Here is a 20,946-nt window from a genome sequence, read left to right on the forward strand (position 1 = left end):
ACAATGGATTACAAGGATTTAATTATTATGACCATTTACCACTGATTAAATAAAATAAGAAAATAAGACCATCTTGAAAAATTTTAACCCTGACTCGCATATGCACATTCCCTCAGTAATATGGAAATTTATCACTAACAATCAACAACATAATATAAAAGTAATATCTCTATTTTACAAGCTCTTTTCGGAGTTCCTCAAAAAATATCAAATCTCCCAATATGACTAAATGGGAAAAATAACTTTCACAAACCTTCACTGAGGAGTAATGGCACAATGCTATTTTAATTATTGGTAAAGCATCCTTATGTGTGGAGCACTGGGATAATGTCCAGAAAATATTAAGTAGATGGTATCTGACACCATATAAAATCTCCAAAATGTATCCTTCCTCATCACCCGCTTGTTGGAGATGTAAAGAACAGATTGGGCCCATCTACCATATATTATGGAGCTGCAAAAACCTAAACAGTTTCTGCAAATCTGTTTCTTTCTTTGTTTCTACACTTACAGGAAATCTCTATTGGGAATTGACTTAAATATATATCCCAAAGAATTTCAGACAGTAGTGGCTAACATTTTGATTGCCGCACGACTAACTATCACCTCACTATGGAAATCGAATGATGCCCCCAATCTTTCTGGAGTCATTCTTAGAGTATATAAACAATCTGAATATGAGATTTTGAAAGCCTTTAAAAACATCTCTGTGGTTAGATTTATGAAGCTTTTGCAAAATTGGATCTCACACTCTAGAGCTTCTAAATTCCTTAAAGATTCTAGTAAAATATTATAATGATACAATTATTAAAATATAATATGAGGTTCCATACTGTCTATTACATTAAGTAACTGCCTCTAATTCCCCTACCTTTAACTAAAAGATTTTGGAAAATTAGCGTGGCATGTCATGGTAATTTTGCAGTGGCCAAGATGTGAAGTCACCTATTTTTATTGTGCCCCCAGCTGTCCATGTGAAAGAGGCAGAACCGACCATTATAAATCATGTAAAACTCTGTTCACCCATAAAGTAGGTGGCATTAGCCCAATAAAGGGAATCTGCAACTTGCTAGGTGGACTGAAAACTTGCATCTTGTTAAATATAAAGTAAAAAAGATAAAATGACTACACGACTCACTATAAACTCTGTGATATGTAAGGATACTTCATTATTGAATGCTGCTTTTCTCACCAAAATGTTAGACATCAATCAAGTGATTAGCTTAGCCTCATTCTGTTCAGCAATTGTCCCACCCTCTCCGAACTTCATCCCAGCAAGATCAGACAGGCTTTCACCCTGAAAAAAAAACATAGGAAAAAAACAGCAAATATTAAGTTAAAATTACATATTTAAAGGATATGGGTATGGTGGGAGGGGAAAGGGGGTTGCAATTCTCTTGGGTCTCCTCTATAGTAAGTGGCTCAGATAGTAAATGATCCCGGGGGGCGGGGGGGGGGTGTAAATGTTTATTTGTTGGTCTGTTGATATGTGTGCATTTTTTTTAGTCTCAACCAATTTATTAACCAGAGTACATAGCTGTTTAAGCCTTAGTACACTCTGATTGTGTTTTTGTGCGTTGTGAATGGTACTCGTAGATAGCCAGTAATGTAGTCAGTACTCCAAGTTTCCAGCATATGAATGAGACTAAAATATTTCTAATGGGTAATGCACTGCATGGTTGACTTAAGTCAGAATATCCTTCTTTAGCTTTGTATGCCTAATTATCCCATCTTGAGAGAATAATGTAGGCAATTGACCTCTCATTCTGAAAATTCCAATGCTGTTGCTTTTACTCAATAGGTTGCCTGTCAAAGAAATTTGGATATACTTACTTTTTTGGTGGCCCATGTATCTAAAGTAATATTAAAATCAAGTTTTTTTTTTTTTTTTTTTAAATAACAAACATGTTATACAGTGGATTTGCACAGAGCAGCCCGATCCTCCTTTTCTCGGGTACCTTGCTGGTACTCCTGCCTCCTCAGCCCCATCCCCTCTCTCTTCTGATTGGTTCACTGCTGCTCCCACTGCTGTCTCAGCCAATGAGGAGGGAGAGTTCCCAGAGATCTGAGACTCGTGTGCACATCACTGGATAGCAATGGGTCTCAGGTAAGTATTCGGGGGCTGTTGCACACAGAAGGTTGCTTTTTTACCTTCATGCATAGTCTGCATGAAGGTAAAAAAACCTTGAGTTTTTAGCTTAGCAAAGTGGATGTTCTTTTTTTTGTATGGCCGGTTTGCAAAGTAAGTCACAGTAAATAAGGTGATCATATGTTCACTTTAAATAAACATTTAAGTGTGAAGGAAATTTTAAAAAATAAATGAATTTTGCTAGCACCTGACTGGTTGATTGAAAGGATCATGGCCTCATCTTATTTACTATGCTCAGTGAACATTCATCTTGCTAAGAGAACAGTCAACTTTTTTTGTTAAATCAACCCATTTAGGTCACTGACCTGGAACAAATGTGAATATATATGGACTTATGATTTGTCTTCAGCTTTTTTTATTTACATACATATTCTGGGCCAATGACTTAAGTAATGAAGCCAGTAGGTCAGCAATTCGATTTTTTAGAAGGAGGTCAATGGCAAGCTCTATACTTCTCTAATGCCAGGTTTACTTTGAAATCTGGATTACTTTGTTACTTAAATAGCTTTTTCTCTACAATGTATCTGCTCTTACCAGGTTTCCTATTTCCTCATACTTGCCTTAAGTATAGGGTAAATTTGATTTCTTAGGGGCATAGAGAGACATAAAAAGGCCATCATTATCTCTTAAAAGCTGCATCATATTTTAGTCTTACATATAGATAGATAGATAGATAGATAGATAGATAGATAGATAGATAGATAGATAGATAGATAGATAGACTGCACATTTTTATCAGCCTATTTTTGCTAGAGCTCTAATCCTATGGACCTATCCTTCAAGGTTTTTTTCGAGCAGAGAGAATAGTCTTGTTTATGTACAAGGCTTGGCTGTTTTTATGTTTTCTTCTGGACTTGATAATAAAAAATGAAAAATGGTTATGAGCCAAAGTTTGATTTATGACAGTAGCTGAACTTTGTATTTTGTCCAATATGTTCATGTACTTTGACCAAGATGACAGATTGTTATTAGCATTACGAGTATAACCTTTTCATGTTGTTGGACACTGTGTTTTCTGTTTACTATCTAATTGGTGAATTAGTCACTGTGATGGATAAGTGACTGACTCATGTCTTTTCCTTGCTAGACAGGGCTATGATGACCTGGAAAAGCAACTTAAAGAGGTTTTCATGGAGAGAAGTAGCATCCTTCGGCAGCTTTCAAAAACGTCCAAGGAACTGGATGGCCTCAAAGGAAATCTCCAGGTGAGGATGTTTATGAGGGTGCATTTTCATATGTAGAGTGTATCTAAACCCAAAAACAAAATTTTGCATATTGCAGATTACTACAGTAGTCCCTGGATGTATTGGCTATGTTAAATAACAGTGGCCCCAAACTTTTTGGCACCAGGGACCAGTTTCTTTCGTGGCAGACAATTTTTCTAGGGACTGGGGGGGGGGAGGGGTTGGCCTGCTGGGGGAGAGTGGTGGTTGTGATGGATGGGTTGGGGGATAGGATATTCACAAAGTCTGTCCTCAGCCCCCTTCACACCAAAACCCCCATTTACAGCACAGTACCCCCTTTAAAGCAAGCCCACAGTGTCCCTAATAACCCTTCACATCACAGCCCCCCTTTACATTACAGTGCCCCTTCAGTCTGACCCCTCTCCTCCTTTTTTCTCTAATTTCAATCTCTGCCTTCCCTGCTCAGGACTCCTACCTGCAGGGCAAAGGCCTGATGATGATGTCATCCTATCTACAGGACAGGGGGCGGGGGGGGGGTGGAAGGAGCTCTCCATTTTGATCTGCATTTCCTCCCACCCCCTGCCCTGCTGATAGGATGACCTTGGCGGGCGGGCGGGGGAAGCGGAAGAGGATACACGGGCATTGCCGCACAGCAGAAGGTGAGAGGCGACTGTGGTCTGTGATGGCCCTGTGCCTTGGCTACTGATCTCCTGCTATTTGGCCCAGTCAGCAACAGGCCATGGACCAGCACCGATTCATGACCTGGGGGTTGGGAACCCTGTTATATAACACATGTATTTTTTTTCCTGCACAATTTGGTGTGGGTGCCAAGAACCTCTTAGCAGATGCTGTGTACCTGTCTATCGAAATCAAATCAGAGTATATATGGCAAGAATCTTCATAATAATGTTATTTACATTTGGAAAATTGAAACCTGCATCATTTTTGTGATGTTTTGAAATATTCACCACCTCTATTTTTTGGCTTGTAAATTTTCAAAGGTTGAGTTCCTTGGTGTTAAAGTATTTTTTGTTCTGGATAGAATGGGGAAGAGGGATAACCCTTATCAGGTTTTTATTGGTGTCTCTGTCTTTGCTAGGAAGATTCCCCCTCTTTATTTGTCAAGGTGGCATTTTCATATGTACTAGAAGAGACTTTTGTACTGAAACTCAATTTTAAGTTGTCACCAGCCAGTACAGAAATAGAGGAGAAATCTTACAATGTGGACGCTTATTTTGCTGACAGTTTGGGATTTCCTCTCACTTTCCACTGTGTGTACAAGACAGGACGTGAAGTGAAATTACAAAATAGAACATCCGACAGGGGTTCAACTATTCCTTATTCTATTTAAAATGAAAAAGAAAGTTCTGGTTTCAGATATACCATACTATAAAATATATTTTCTTGTGCAGCTGTTTCTTGGCTTTCACTGCCAGGGGAGCATGTAACAGGGTGACAATGTAGCAGCACAAGTGGGAGACAGTTGTCACACCATAACAAACTGAGCCTACTGTACATGGCAGGATCACCAGCTATTCTTTTAAGGAAATTTGAGCACAACTTTTAAAATCACATTACATGAAAAATTAATTTTAATAACTGGGACTTTTATTTTAAAAATAACCAGTGATGATATGGACTTATGGGACAATAAGGTGCAGTATATGCCAGAGATGAAGGAGAGTGGTTAGAAATGCACATTAGGCTTAGCTACTGAATTTCGACAAAGAAAATTGAAAACTGAATATTAGTAACAACACTGTTTATTCTGCTTAGACTGCATGTTTTAAGGAAAGGAGTAACTTAAAACTGCTGATGGAATACATGAGGGAACCACTACTTTTAAATGTTACTACAAAAAGAGGTTTACTTTCAAATATATTTTTGCAGACACACATCTAAAAGATTTATAAATGCACTCCCTTTACGGTATATTGGGGAGGTAATCTTTTGAACTGAAAGGTAGAGGGTCATACATTATTTCCATTCCCCTGAACTACAGAGCTCTTTGTTTGATACTGTTGTGCACAACATGTGTAACATGCATGGGGTCACGTAGTTGACTTGAGAACATCTTTTAGACCTCAGGATATTCTCGGGTCTGACTCTCAACTCTAAAGTCCTCCTCTAGTATGTAACAGCTAAAGAAAAAAAGCATCTTCTAAGGAAATGCAGTAGGCAGAATGGAAAGAAAAAAAAGCATAGGTAATTAATACATTTAACAATCATCCCTATCTGGTTTGATAAACATGACTTGACAAGTGAAGGTACACCTTAAAGTAAAGCTGTCACAAGAGGAAATTGGATATTTTTGACCTCCTTTTAAAAGTGTTGGTCGACTGGTTATTATGCTAACTTGCTGGCTGCAATACTTTCTTAGCTGCTGACCAGGAAAGACTGTAGAGATCAATAAAGTCAGAAAAAGCCAAAAGTTCTAATCTGCATTCTTGTTCTGGATCCATGACTCTAAAATATTTACACAAATTAGTTAATATGACAGCCTGACGATTAAGATTTTCCAAAGGAAACATCAGAAATTATAGCCGCCATGTTTCTTTAATGACAGGTTTACTTTAACCTGTCACAATCAAACACACTGCCAAAGTTTCATTCTCTCTTACCCCTGCTCCTATAAGGTCTATGCTGAGAAGAAATGCTGTAAAATATCTAGGCAGTCTCTAGCTTCTTCCACATTTTTTTTCTGATACTGAAAATGCCAATATTTTCTACGGAGAAACTGCATTTCAATTATGTACACATTCTCCGAGATATAAATGGAATTTCCTTAGTGCAGACACAGAGGTGTTGATTTACTAAAGGCAACAAGACTGTGCACTTTGCAAGTGCAGTTGCCCCAGAGCTCAGTAAATGAGCGGAAGCTTTGCTGACTTCCATCATCCAATCACGTGAAAGCAAAATGCAGTTTTTTATGTACTTGCATGTGTTTGGGTATTCTTTGTAAAGTGAGGCCTTACCTCATTTACTAAACTCTGAAACAATTGCACTTGCAGAGGGCAACTGCACTTTGCAAAGTGCAAAGTATATTTGCCTTGAGTAAATCAACCCCAGAAAGAGACACTGACCTATTAATTTGAATTTGCAGCTGGACTGTGCAGCTCCCTGATAAGTTAATGGGAAAGGGATTGCCCAACAAACGGCATGAGGGAACTGGGCACTGCACAGAACACAAACTAAAAAATTATAAAAAGGGGAGGTAGAGGGGGGTAAGACGGGAAGCTGGTACCTAAACATTTTTTACCTTAATGCAAGGAATGCATTAAGGTAAAATATGTTTAGGCTTTACAACCACTTTAATACAAAAGGTAATTTTTCAGGGTACTGTCTAGTGTCTAGCTACAGTTTAACCTTTGTTTCACAGCATTTAAATGGTTATTTTGACATTTAAAAAAAAAAGGATTTTTTTTCTTCCCTAGTCTATGAAAAACAATGAAGCATCATCCAAAAGTGATGTGCAAAAGCTTCTGGAAATAGAAGAAAAGCAGAGGTAAGATAAACAACTACATCCACAAAGATTGTAACAAAGATCTACACAAAATGTAGTCTATTATTCTATGTTGTCAGAAACAGTTCAAGTGGACAGGTGCTTGCATTGTTCCTGATTTCTGCCTGCTCCAGGGATTGTTTGAAGGGACCTGATATCTCTTGTAAGGTTTATTAAGCCCTATGGACAGTGCACCTGCTGTGTATACAAACACTTCCCAAGGGAGGCCGATACAAGTGGATAAGAAATATTCTCGCCTTTTTTTTTTATCAGCCTCCTCTAGGCAGTGACAGTTTACACAAACCCTAAGGGCGTCTTCGAAGATATTAATCCTTTTCTTTTCCATCATTCATGTATTCTGGAGGAATCTCCGCAAATTATATTATTTTTATAAAATGTTTGTAAATGAGTAGAGTCACTGACCAGAGATAATATTACATTGATTTGCAGAGATGATATCATTTTTAAAACTCACTGTTCTGAACTCATGTGTTTTAGTGGGTTTTTTAACCATCATAAAGCTAAAAAGATATATTTGCTAGTTTATAGGACTCCCGTATTGTTAAATTAAAGAGAAAGTAAACTTCATCTGCTTACATTTACCTATAGGTAAGCCTATACTAAAGCTTACCTATGGGTAGTGCAAATATCTCCTAAAGGTGTACTGTTTAGGAGATATTTACATTACATGCAACCAGTGACATCACTGGTGCATGCACTCTGAAGGAACGGCCAGGGGTGTCATTCCTTTTTTTGAGCCCTGTGCCGTGAATGATGGCTCCCACGCGCATGAGTGACATAATTGCGGCCCTGGCCAGTGACAGAGCAGGGGGCCCGTGAACCTGAATGCAAGACAGGTGAAAATGGAATCGGCTGCAGCGCTGATATTGCGGCGCTGGAACAGCTTTGTTTTAAGGTAAGTTTCATATACTGTACTAGTATGCGATGCATGCTAGCACATTATGACTTTACCTTTCAGGAAGAAAAAAAAGAAAAAACTTTAAAATCTACCTGCTTTGGGGCATGTCCAAGCTGCCAAGCTAGATGGCTGCTTGATCCCTCTACTCCTCACTGTTCTGGGTGTCATCCATGGCTGTAAGCAACATCACTCATCAACAGCACCTCCTGGCAGGGTGTAAAATCCTCAGAAGTCCACTGATGATGACTTGGAGAAAGCTGACGCCTGACAGAATTTTCATGCCGCTGACAAGCACATCTGTTCCTCCACAAGTCCCCAGCTACACATGGACATGCTGCTGACAAAGGTAAACAAGCTGCCCTGTCTCCTATACAGTCCCCTGTCCCCCACTAAGCCTCCTTCAGTTAAACAGATACATGGAGCCACCATCTTAGAAAGTCAGGCTGACAAGGACACTGATAGCGCTCACTGCTTCCCTGCCCCAGAGAATAGCGCTCCTCGTTCTCACACCTTACCACCAGGCTAGATTACATAGAATAGCGCAAAAACATGTAGAAGAAAAAAAGAGAGATGTTGCCAAAGCCCACAATGAAATGCTGGATGCTCATGACATTCACACAGAAGAGATCCGCAAAGTCACCAATTTAGTTCTCAGCGCAATAACATTACATTTCGGGTGGCATCCTGGAAACTGTAAAAAAACAAAGAATTGGTATCATATCTTCACCAGCTGTTCCTCAAACTGCTCCCAGATATTACTGCCCGAGACATCCTGATTTACAGAGCAAACAGGATCGTGAAGCCTAAGCACTTGCCTGACACGGTCCCCAGGGATGTACTGGCTCGCATGCATTTTGCTATCTCACTCTTCCAAAATTTGTCAGCAGCAACCTCTTAGAGGTGCAAGGAATTTGCACCGGTCACATTGGTCCTCAGAGAACGCAACATTCTATACTCCTGGAGGTTCCTAACCAAATTACTTGTAGCATTTCAAAACCAACTGGTTCCTATCACCTCTTCGAAGGAAGATTTGAAGTGACTGCACAATTGGAGACTTGGGGTGGAATACTACTGGCCCATAGCTTGCTATAAAAGGCCTCCACCTCGGTTAATCAACATTAATGTTGTAAGGGTGCAAAAATATATATATATATATTTCTCTTTTATTGTACATGCCACCCAAAGAGTGTGGCTAATTGACTGTTCTGACACTCCCAGGTTAGTTCATGTGCCAAGCACACCAACCTGTTTTCTTTTGTTTTTACTACATTCAGGTAAATAACAGTGTGTGTTTTATGCCTGTTTTCTCTTTGCTATCACTGATCCCTCAAACACGAGTATCCGGTCTGTGGACCTGAATCTATTGCACTGTAAGCAGTAGCCCTTCTCTACCCACTGTTCACAGCAACAATTGAGCTGTATTATGACCCTAGTTGTCACAACTATCAAGGGGCTTAACAGCCCATTCAAAAGATCTAGGCTCTGGAGAGAAGCGATATCCCAGTCGGACATCCTCTGCGTGCAGGAGACATATTTTGCACAACATAAAATGCCTAAGTGTTATCATAAAATGTTTCCACATCAGTTCTTTGCTAATGCTAATCAAAAGGAGTGAAGATAGCTGTAAAACATTCAGTTGCTTTCCAAGTCAAATAGATTGAGGCTGATCTGGCCGGTAGATACCGCATCCTATCAGCAACCTTTAAAGACACCTCTCTGGTAATAGCCAACATATATGCCCCCAACACACACCAAAAGCAGTTCTACAAATCTGTTTTAGGGACATTTGTAGAACTGCAGTCTGCTCATGTAATTTGTAATAAAAACATCTTTGCCATTCTGAAGCTTCTCTCCAACCACTTTGCATATTATTTTATATATACTGTGATTCTGCACTTGCCAAATATGCTGCAGAAATCTCCCTCCACAAAGTCTGGCTGCAGCCATTTTAACTGTGGGCAGCTGAAGCTGCTGCCTTTTCACTTCCTAGATTTACATAGACACACAGAGGCACACCTCCAGCTGTGCGGCCCTGAAGCTCTCATCCCCCCTCCCTTCCTGGCAAACACTCAGGAGAGTGAGAGAGGGAGCTATGCATGATGTCATAAGCCTAGGCTAATGACCAGACAAGAAACAGGAAGTGGGCTGTATAAGGTATTTACCCGCAGAAAAAAATGTTTTACTATACAAAGTTAAAACAACAAGGATTTAATAGATGGAAAGATGAAAAAATGACTGAAGGTCCACTTTAAGTAGCTTTCCCAAAGATTGCATCCTTATTTGCAATGACTTTAATGAAGAACTATATGACCCATGGCAGGGTCAGCATGGCTTAGAGAAGGACTATACTATTAATCTCAAATGCACAGTAGTCACAAAAGTCCTACTCCAGGATTGATATGTTCTTGTCCTGAAAATCCACTCTACAGTCCATTACCGCAGCCAATATTGCCATTATTACATGGTCAGACCATGTCCCAGTGACCATTACTCTATCTACGAACCTTGCTCTGAAACTCACCACTCTGTGGTGCTTAAATACCTCCCTCCTGAATCAAACACGCTTCCATGAACCAATCAAATATGAGATTACGATTTATTTTCAAATGTACACTGACTCCGTTCTAGATGGCTGTGTGCTATGGAATGCCCATAAATGCTATATGAGAGACCTCTTTATCAAAATCAGTGCCCATGAGAAAAAAGTACGAGCTGAGACTACTGTCACGTACCTGGTGGAAGGAGCCCGGAGTGCAGGGAGCGGCCTCTCGTAAGCCTCTGGCTCGAGATCCCCTGAGAGTGGGAACAGGGGCTCTAGAGGGCAGAGGGCACAAGTGCCAAGTCCGTGTAGGTGGGCTTGGTCCAGGAACTGGCGTCAGACAACAGCGGGTACCGGCAGGTGGTTCTGGAACGGCTGGAAAGTAGTCAGCAACTGGCAGCAGGCAGGTGCAGGAGATAACACAGGAACGGCTGGCAGGCAGGCAACAGGCAGCAGCGGTCACAGAACACAGACTGGAACAGCAGGCAGTAGCGGGGTCAAACACAAGCCGGGTCGTCAACGGGCTGGCAGCAGAAGTACCGAAGGAGAAGGCAGAAGCGTAGTCAGGAAGTCCAAGGGTCAGGGCTGGCAGCAAGCAGGATAATCAGGAACAAGCCGGGTAGATCAGGGACAGGAACAATCAGGTATCAGAGGCAACTCTCAGGAACGCTGTAGACAGGACAGCACCGGGCCACTAGAACGGATCACTTAAGAAGCCCTCTGGGCGCCCTTCGCGCCCACGGGAAACTGTGCAACCGTTCGTGACCCCGCGCACCCGCGTGCGCACGTTCGCAACCTCGCGCACCCGCGTGCGCCCGATCGTACCTGCTCGCACCCGCGTGCGTCCGTTCGCGCTAACGCGCGCCCGGGAAGACCTATTAGCGCTCAACGGACCAATACTGTGGGTAAGTCTTCCATGGACTGCTGGAACTCGGAACCGACCATGACATTGCCCCCCCCCCCCCCCCCAAGGGGCAGCCTCCGGATGCCCAATTGAGCCATTTTACTAGGATGGGCCCTTTTAAAGGCAAGAATCAGTCTCCTGGCATGAATGTTGGATTCAGGTTCCCAAGAATTTTCTTCAGGTCCGTACCCTTTCCACTTCACCAGGAATTGAACTTGATTCCGTCTACGCCTACAGTCCAAGATAGATTCCACCTCGTACTCGACTTCACCGTCGACAATCACAGGTTCAGGTGGGACAATCCTCCGACTGTCGAAGGGATCCGGGACGGCTGGTTTGAGTAACGCCACATGAAATACGGGGTGAATCCGGAACGATTCTGGCAGTTTTAGCTCAAATGCTACGTCGTTTATCTTCTTTACAATTGGGAAGGGACCCACAAACCTTGGTCCCAATTTCCTAGTAGGGCAGGCCATCTTTAGATTCAACGTGGAGAGCCACACCTGGTCCCCAACCTTGAGTTCAAGCTCCCCCCTCCTCCTCCTGTCAAAGACTTCTTTATTATGTCTTTGGGTCCTTGCCATGGTCTCCTGCAGAAGTTTGTTGTTGGAACTAAAGAAGTCGATATTCTCCTGGACTGCTGGTACCGGGCTTTCAGGCAGGTCTTGGGACAAGAATGAGGGGTGGAAGCCGTAATTGGCGAAGAACGGAGACTGACTTGTGGCAGAGTGGATGGAGTTATTATAAGCGAACTCCGCTAACGGGAGCAAGGAGGCCCAGTTGTCCTGAGAAAAGGACGAGAAGCAGCGCAGGTACTGCTCCAGCGTCTGGTTCGTCCGTTTTGTTTGCCTATTGGTCTGTGGGTGGTAGGCAGACGAGAGACAGAGATCAATTTTCAAGGCCCTGCAGAGTGCTCTCCAGAACTTGGACGTGAATTGCACACCCCGATCGGAAATAATGCTTGCGGGAACACCATGTAGCCTCACGATTTCTTTAATAAAAACCTCAGCGGTTTCCGCAGCGGAGGGGGTGCCCTTCATCGGCAAGAAGTGGGCCATCTTGGTTAGCCTATCCACTACCACGAAGATTGTGGAGTAGCCTTCTGACGGAGGAAGCTCTACGATGAAATCCATCGATATCATCCGCCAAGCCCTCTCTGGAACAGGTAATGGTTTCATCCGACCCCAGGCCCTGGACTTGCTGCTTTTATTTCGGATGCAGATGGCACATGCCTCCACGTATTTTTTACAATCAGATCTCAACTGGGGCCACCAAAAGGTGCGCTGGACCAACTCGGTGGTCTTGAGGGCACCGAAATGGCCGGCCAGCGGGTGATCATGGCATGCACTGAGGACTGGCACCCGAGCCTCCTGGGGAACAAAAATTTTGCCTTCATACCAAAGAAGTTCGTCTTGGGCCAGAAGTGTGATGTTAGGTGGAGGAGTGGCACCAGCGGAGACTTGCTTGATCAGGGACAGCAAATCTGTTTGAAGAAGAAGAAAGTTCCCTGAGGTCAGGATGGTATCCGGATGTGGAGAGGTCTCTGGCTCGCTGAACATTTGGGACAGGGCATCCGGTTTGGTATTCTTGGAACCCGGGCGATAAGTTATGTGAAACAAAAACCGGGAAAAGAAAAGAGCCCATCTGGCCTGACGTGGCTTCAACCTCTTGGCGGACTTCAAATACTCCAGATTTCTGTGATCTGTGTAAATGAGGATTGGATGTGTGGCCCCCTCCAGCAGATAACGCCATTCCTCAAGGGCCGCTTTAATGGCCAATAGCTCCCGATCTCCGACGTCATAATTCGCCTCTGCTTCGGTTAGTTTGCGGGAGAAGAATGCGACTGGGTGCAAACGGGCCCTAGGCCCATGTCTCTGGGAGAGAATCGCCCCAACCGCAATCTCAGAGGCATCGACCTCTAAGATATAAGGCCGGGTCGGGTCAGGATGTTTGAGGATAGAAGCCGACACAAACAAGTCTTTCAGGGTAGAGAAGGCTTCCTGAGCCTCTGGGGACCATGGAAACTTCAGACCCTGCCTGGTCAGTCTGGTGATGGGGGCTATAATAGTGGAAAATCCTTTAATACATTTCCTATAGAAATTTGCAAATCCCACGAAACGCTGGACCCCTTTTCTGTCAGTGGGAGCGGGCCAATCACGGATAGCGGATACCTTCTGAGGGTCCATCTCGATGCCATCTACAGAAATTACCAGCCCCAGGAATTGAATACTTGATTGTTCAAAGGTACATTTCTCCGGTTTGGCATATAGCCCGTGCAGACGAAGTCGGGATAGAACTTTCCTGACATGCTCCCGGTGTTCTGTCAAGGAGGAGGAGAAGATCAGGATGTCGTCCAGATAGGTAATGACAAACAGGTCTAGGTAATCTCTGAAAATATCATTGATGAAATGCTGGAATGTGGCGGGAGCGTTGCATAAACCGAAGGGCATGACCAGGTATTCAAAATGCCCGAAGCGAGTACGAAAGGCAGTCTTCCACTCGTCGCCATCACGGATGCGGACCAGATTGTAGGCCCCCCGGAGATCTAGTTTCGAAAATACTGCTGCTGACCCCAGTCTCTGGAAAAGCTCCGGCACAAGTGGTAAAGGGTAACGATTTTTAATAGTTATTTTGTTAAGGGCCCGGTAGTCAACGCAGGGGCGCAGAGTCTGGTCTTTTTTTTCCACGAAAAAGATCCCTGCTCCCGCCGGTGAAGTAGAGGGACGTATAAATCCCTTCCTGAGATTATCGTCCAGGTAGGACTTCAAGGTCACCAACTCAGTCTCTGATAGTGGAAAGATTCTCCCAAAAGGAATTTCTGCCCCTGGAAGTAATTCAATGGGACAGTCGTATGGCCTGTGAGGGGGTAAGGTCTCTGCACCCTTTTTGCTAAACACGTCCAGGTAATCATGGTAGGCAGGTGGTACAACTTGGCGGGTTTCCGCGTCAACTTCCAGGCAGAGCAATGAAGAAGAAGCCTGGTCGGTTCCCGACAAACAGTGCTGGAGACAGTAAGGTGAGGGGAATCTTAGCTCCCCGGTGGACCAGTCAATAAGGGGGTTATGTGCCCTCAGCCAGGGCATGCCGAGAATGATAGGGAAGAGGGGGGAAGTGATAATATCCAGACAGAGCAATTCTTGATGGATCCCGGCAATAGAGGTTAACAGGGGCTGAGTCTCCTGGGTTACAGGTCCGGACTTGAGAGCGGAACCATCGGCCAGATGTATAGAAAGTCCCCTTGCCCTGGGCCGAAGAGGGATGTTATGTTTAGAGGCGAAAGTTAGGTCCATAAAGCCACTGCAAGCTCCCGAATCAATAATGGCGTTGGTCTGGACGTTCCCTCCTGGTAGCTGCAAGGAAATGGAGACAGTCAAATGGGAGGCAGCACTAGGACAGTCTAACGTAAGGGCAGGAGATACGGAGAGGAACTTACGGAGCTTGGCAGGGCAATTATGCACGAAGTGTCCAGACCCTCCACAGTAAAGGCAGAGATTTCCTTCCCGACGGCGTTGGCGTTCTTCAGGCGTTAAGGAAGGCCGGAGTAAGCCCAGCTGCATTGGCTCAGGGAGATCTTGATTTGTCGTGGTGACAGCAGGAGAGGTAAGATGAGGAGAGCTGGGGACCCGAGGAAGCATCCATACCGGGCGAGAAGTTGTTGAGGACCGCTCCAGGCGGCGTTCCCTCAGCCGCCTGTCTATTTGGATCGCCAGTTCCACCAAGGCTTCTAGGGTCTCTGGAATGCCCACTCGGGCGAGCTCGTCCTTTAAAGGTTCCGACAGGCCCATACGGAACTGATAGCGTAATGCCGCATTGTTCCAGTCTGTGTCGGAGCTCCAGCGTCGGAACTCCGACACATAGTCCTCTACAGGTCGGCGACCTTGCTGCAGCGAATGCAGGGCTGCTTCAGTGGTGGCGGTTAGTTGAGGATCTTCATATAACCGCGACATGGCCAGAAAGAAGATGTCCAAGTTTTCAAGGGAAGGATCCTTCTTTTCTAGTAGGCGGTGGGCCCAAGACTGAGGTTCACCGGTTAGCAGAGAGATCACATAGCCCACCTTGGTATCCTCAAGGGAAAAGGTCCTGGGCTGTAGAGCAAATAACAGTTCACATGAGTTGCGAAAAGCCCGGAATTTCCCACGATCTCCAGAGAATCTCTCGGGTGTAGGCACCCTGGGTTCAGGCGGCAGCATTACTACAGCAGGAGTAGCAGAAGTTCCGGAAGTAGCAGGAGAAGAGGTGGACAGGGCCTGGACCCGTTCCTCCAGCTGACTATAGCCCTCTTGTAAACTTTTCACTGCTTGAGTGAGGCCTGCGAGATGGCGACAAAGTTCATCCATTGGAGAGGCTCCCTGCGTGGGCTCGGACATGGCTGTCCTGTACTGTCACGTACCTGGTGGAAGGAGCCCGGAGTGCAGGGAGCGGCCTCTCGTAAGCCTCTGGCTCGAGATCCCCTGAGAGTGGGAACAGGGGCTCTAGAGGGCAGAGGGCACAAGTGCCAAGTCCGTGTAGGTGGGCTTGGTCCAGGAACTGGCGTCAGACAACAGCGGGTACCGGCAGGTGGTTCTGAAACGGCTGGAAAGTAGTCAGCAACTGGCAGTAGGCAGGTGCAGGAGATAACACAGGAACGGCTGGCAGGCAGGCAACAGGCAGCAGCGGTCACAGAACACAGACTGGAACAGCAGGCAGTAGCGGGGTCAAACACAAGCCGGGTCGTCAACGGGCTGGCAGCAGAAGTACCGAAGGAGAAGGCAGAAGCGTAGTCAGGAAGTCCAAGGGTCAGGGCTGGCAGCAAGCAGGATAATCAGGAACAAGCCGGGTGGATCAGAGACAGGAACAATCAGGTATCAGAGGCAACTCTCAGGAACGCTGTAGACAGGACAGCACCGGGCCACTAGAACGGATCACTTAAGAAGCCCTCTGGGCGCCAAGAACGGTCGCACGGTGTGCCCGTTCGCGCTAACGTGAAACCGTGCAACCGTTCGTGACCCCGCGCACCCGCTTGCGCACGTTCGCAACCTCGCGCACCCGCGTGCGCCCGATCGTACCTGCTCGCACCCGCGTGCGTCCGTTCGCGCTAACGCGCGCCCGGGAACACCTATTAGCGCTTAACGGACCAATACTGTGGGTAAGTCTTCCATGGACTGCTGGAACTCGGAACCGACCATGACAACTACTTCCAGACTTCTTTATAAGATCAGGGCAGTAGAACAGAGCACCAAGTCCAACCCCAACTATTGTGATCTAACTGAACTCCGTCAGCTTAGAGAGGAACTATGAATACATTTACAAAAAGATTTTGTCTTTCATATCAAAAAACTCTGCCTTAACTGGTATGTCTAAGGTAATAAACCAGGGGCTTAATTGGTCAAACAGCTTAAGCACACAAACGCACTTTCCAGAATTGCCAATATGTAGACATCCCTTGGACAATTAGTTAGCAGCCCCAAAGATATCGCTAACTGTTTTAGAAAATTCTATTCCAAGCTATATAATCTGCACACATCCCATATAGAGCCTGCCACCCCATGACAAAGAATTCTGCCAATTCTTATGCCCCATACACACGGTCGGAATTTCCGACAGAAAATGTTTGAGAGTTGGATTTAAAAATTTCCTAACAACAAAATCCGATCTGACTTTTTCTGATCATGTGTAGAGAATTCTGACGCACAAAGTGCCACGCATGCTCAGAAAAAAATTGGAGGTGTAAGCTATTGGCTACTGGCCTCTATGTAGTCCGATTGTACATTACGAACGTCACCTCATTCTGAACGATCAGATTTTCCGACAACTTTGTGCGACCGTGTGTTTGCAAGACTAGTTTCAGCCAAAATCCGTCTGAAAAAATCAAACGGATTTTGTGGTTGGAATGTCCGACCCTGTGTAGGGGGTACTAGATTCCATTCACCTCACCACTATTACCACAGCTGAACTCAAAGAACTATCCTGTCCTTCTTCTTTCACCCAAGGCTCACTTATTTTTTTTACATAGGATTACATTTAAAAAGATGAATGAATGTTGGGTACAAATTGGGTTAATCATGGGTGAAAACACTGACAAAAAGTACTTCCTAAAAATAAATAAAATTGATAATAAATAAAACATATGCTGCTAAAGTAAAACAGTATTATAGAATACATATAGAAACGTTCATGTAATTTATTACTTTGCAAGTATGAAGACAAGTGAAGGAAAGGTGAAGATTTGCAACTTCAAAAAGGTTTTATATCATTTGATTTTTGCTCAGGAAAAAAAAGATTAAAAAAAAAAAGTTAGATTTTCTTGTATACACCACTCAAGTAGAAAATAAATTAATTTTACAAATTGAAAAGCCTCTCTGAGAGTGAAGCCCTGTATTTCAGTGAAGTCAGATCACAAAAGAAATAGTCACTGAAATTGTAAAGATTTACAGTGGAATGCTATAAATTTTCAGCCCACATTTTAGCTTCTGCAGTGTTTTGAAACATGTTTTATTATCCTGACTTTTGAGGTCTTTCCTGGGAATTAGAGATATGCTTTAGAATTTTTAATAGTTAGTCACCACAAAGAAAGTTTTTTTTATACATTTTTTCATATTTCTATTGCTCATGGCAAATAGATTAAAGAGACACATTCACTTTGTTAATTCATGGTGAACTGACCGTGTATTTTTAAAGAATTCTCTTAACCTCTGAATTTACAATGTCAATAGGGATGAGCCCGATGTTCGAGCGGAACGTAAATTTGACTGGTGTTTGCCCGTTCGCCAAATTTAGAACATAATGGGGCATTTACGGCAAATTTGAGTGCTGAGGAACGCTCCCATAATACACTGTGAGATCACAGTGCATTGGCGTCTTATGACTGGCCAAAGCATGCATCTGACCTGCATGCTTTGGCCAATCACAGCTCACTCTGATGAGAGAGCCATAATTGCTTAGGGTGCTAAGTCCACACCCCACACTATATAAGGCTGCTGCTTACATGGTGGCCTTATATAGTGTAATGAATGAAGAGAGATTAGGCAGCTTAGTTAATGGCGTGAAGGCATGTTGGAATACTGCATTATGGCCCATTCTTCGGGGGGAGGGGATCATGCTCTGCTTCATTATGTCACAGTACATGTTGCCATTCAGGGTTCTCTCAATGAACTGTAGCTCTCCAGTGCTGACAGCACTCATGCAGCCCCAGACCATGACACTCCCACCACCATATTTGACTGTAGGCAAGACACACTTGTATTTGTACTCCTCACCTGATTGCCACCACATACGCTTGACACCATCTGAACCAAATAAGTTTATCTCGGTCTCATCAGACCACTGGACATGGTTCCAGTAATCTACAGTGGTGTGAAAAAGTGTTTGCCCGGGGGCGGAGCCGGCAGCCGGAGCGCATGGTGGTGTGAGAGGAGAGCTCCGTCACAGCGGACTTTACACAGCGGCTCACAGCGAACCTGCATGCCCACATTTGGTATCCCTTGGTAGGGGAATACCTCAGGCACACATCGGAAGCCATGAGTAAGAGAAAGGAGCGAGAGGGGCCACGTAGATTGACCGACTTCTTCCCGCCGGCGACGAACAGAGAGGCCCAAGTTGGCGCCCGCGAGGCACACAGCGCGGCGCACTCCCCGGGACATGCTGCACACGCTGACCGACAGGACCTGGGTGAGTCGCATTTCTCGCTCTCTCCGATGCCCCCCTCCCCGTCAATAAGCCCAGTTAAGCAGAAAAGAAGGCTGGGGGAGAAGGGGGACACCCAGGCAGCTGCAGACTATGAAGGGGAAGACATGGAGGAATCATCCCTAGCTACACAGCAGTTAGATGCCTTCCCCACATCAGGGCAGCCCATCTTGGACACCACCATGAAAGAGATGTTACAGATTCTCAGAGGGGCTCTGCAACATGACATGGCTGCGTTTGTACGCTCCACTAAGACAGAGCTATCAGCAGTCAAGGAAAGAGTAGAATATGTGGAATGTAAAATGGAGGAATTCACACTAGCACACAACGAACTGGTTGATACTCACTTTGATGTTGAGAATGAAATTAAAGCTATGCGCCTCAAAATGGCGGATATTGAAGACAGGGTACGCAGAAACAACGTGAAATTCAGAGAAGTCCCAGAGACTGTTAAACCATCTGACCTTACTGCCTATCTTCAAAAGCTTCTGGTTGCCGCCCTGCCTGAGTTGGGGCCGGCAGATCTTATTATTGACCGAGCGCACAGACTGCCCAAACCCTCATTTCTATCCGAGCAGGTCCCCAGAGATGTAATCGCACGCATCCACTTCTTCCATGTAAAGGATCAACTAATGCGATTCGCCAGACAACACCCGTCTCTTCCTGATCCCTTCACAGGGATTGCTCTTTATGCAGATCTCTCACAAGCTACACTTGCGGCTAGACACAACCTAGTCCCCATCACCAAGATTCTGCGTAACCCTAAAATTTTATACAAGTGGGGCTTCCCAGCTAAACTTATCTTGGAAATGCATAATGAAACACATGTGATTGCTTCCATAGAGAAAGGCATGGATCTTCTCAAAAAGTGGCGCCTCCTTCCAACCAATGGCGAAACGGCGGACCCGTATCCCCTTCAAGATAGAAGGAACTATCATCGCCTCAATAGAAGAAACAGATAAGTACAAGTTTGGCTTCATAGTGAAGTACTGTTGAGATTCCTTCTCGCGACACTCTCTTGCCCTTTAAACAGGCTCTCAGCCAAGTGCCTACACTGTTGCAGTTATATAAATAGGCATCGGTTCACTTAAGCACCCGCTGAACGGCTACTAGTGTTTGTTTTTTTTTTTTTTTCCCCCCTACTATTATTGCAGGATGAATCCTGTATACAGTTCACTGGACCTTTCTATGGCTGTTTTCCCCAAGTTGCTTACTGACCACTTGTGGTCTGACTCCCAGTTACAAACTCCCCAACTATATCTGTTCGTGTCCCTGACGGGTACTACCCCTCTGAGCGTTACTAAAGGAACCTTGGCTCTACTCCTACCATCTATACTTGAATGGCAACGAATAGCACTTCTCCTTTGGAATGAACATTAAAATTATGTCTCACAATGTGAGAGGCCTTAACAGCCCCCATAAGCGTAGATCACTCTGGAAATCCGCTATCGACATGCACTACGACATCCTTTGCATACAAGAAACTCACTTTCCCAGTGCTAACCCACCTAGATGCACACATGGCAAATTCCCCCATGTATTTACTGCTAACGACCTGAAGAAAAAAAATGGTGTACTAATTGCTGTGAAGGACACTGTCTCTTTCTCTTTGTTGCAAGATTACATGGACCCCCGTGGTCGGTATATTATATTGGTTGCTGAAATTAATCATACTGTATACACGCTGGTAAATCTATATGCACCAAATGTCAGATCTGCACGCTTTGTCCGCAAAGTCGTGCAAAGGGCGAAATCTTTGCAAAGAGGTAGTCTAATCATATGTGGTGATTTTAATATGGTATTGAATGCTGATCTTGACTCCTCCTCTGTGGCCCTCAAGCAGTGACCCTGTCTAGACGGCTTTTGCCATAATGAAAGACTTTTTGATCCCTGGCGCTGCACCAGAGCCACGGAGAGGGACTACACGTATTATTCTGCAATGCATGATAGCTACTCGAGGATCGATTACTTCCTCACGGATATGCACACTTTACAAAATGTGGTTAGATCGGATATCCACAACATCACCTGGTCAGACCATGCGCCTGTGACACTTGAAGTTGTGGACTTTAATAAGACTACTACCA

The 20,946-nt window shown here is 44.6% G+C and overlaps 1 protein-coding gene across 2 annotated transcripts in view; it reads left to right on the forward strand.

Annotated features, from left to right (window-relative positions):
• LUZP2 (leucine zipper protein 2) overlaps positions 1-20,946 on the forward strand; it is a 928,200-nt gene that overhangs the window by 467,147 nt on the left and 440,107 nt on the right. For both annotated transcript variants that reach the window (XM_077460834.1, XM_077460835.1), the window contains exons 2-3: positions 3,237-3,354; positions 6,768-6,838. In XM_077460834.1, coding sequence (XP_077316960.1) covers positions 3,237-3,354; positions 6,768-6,838 — 189 coding nt within the window. The remainder of the gene's footprint in view (positions 1-3,236; positions 3,355-6,767; positions 6,839-20,946) is intronic.

This window comes from Lithobates pipiens, unplaced genomic scaffold (assembly GCF_037356315.1).
Source record: "Lithobates pipiens isolate NorthernLeopardFrog02 unplaced genomic scaffold, aLitPip1_a1.2 Scaffold_10, whole genome shotgun sequence".
NCBI classification, from domain to species: domain Eukaryota; kingdom Metazoa; phylum Chordata; class Amphibia; order Anura; family Ranidae; genus Lithobates; species Lithobates pipiens.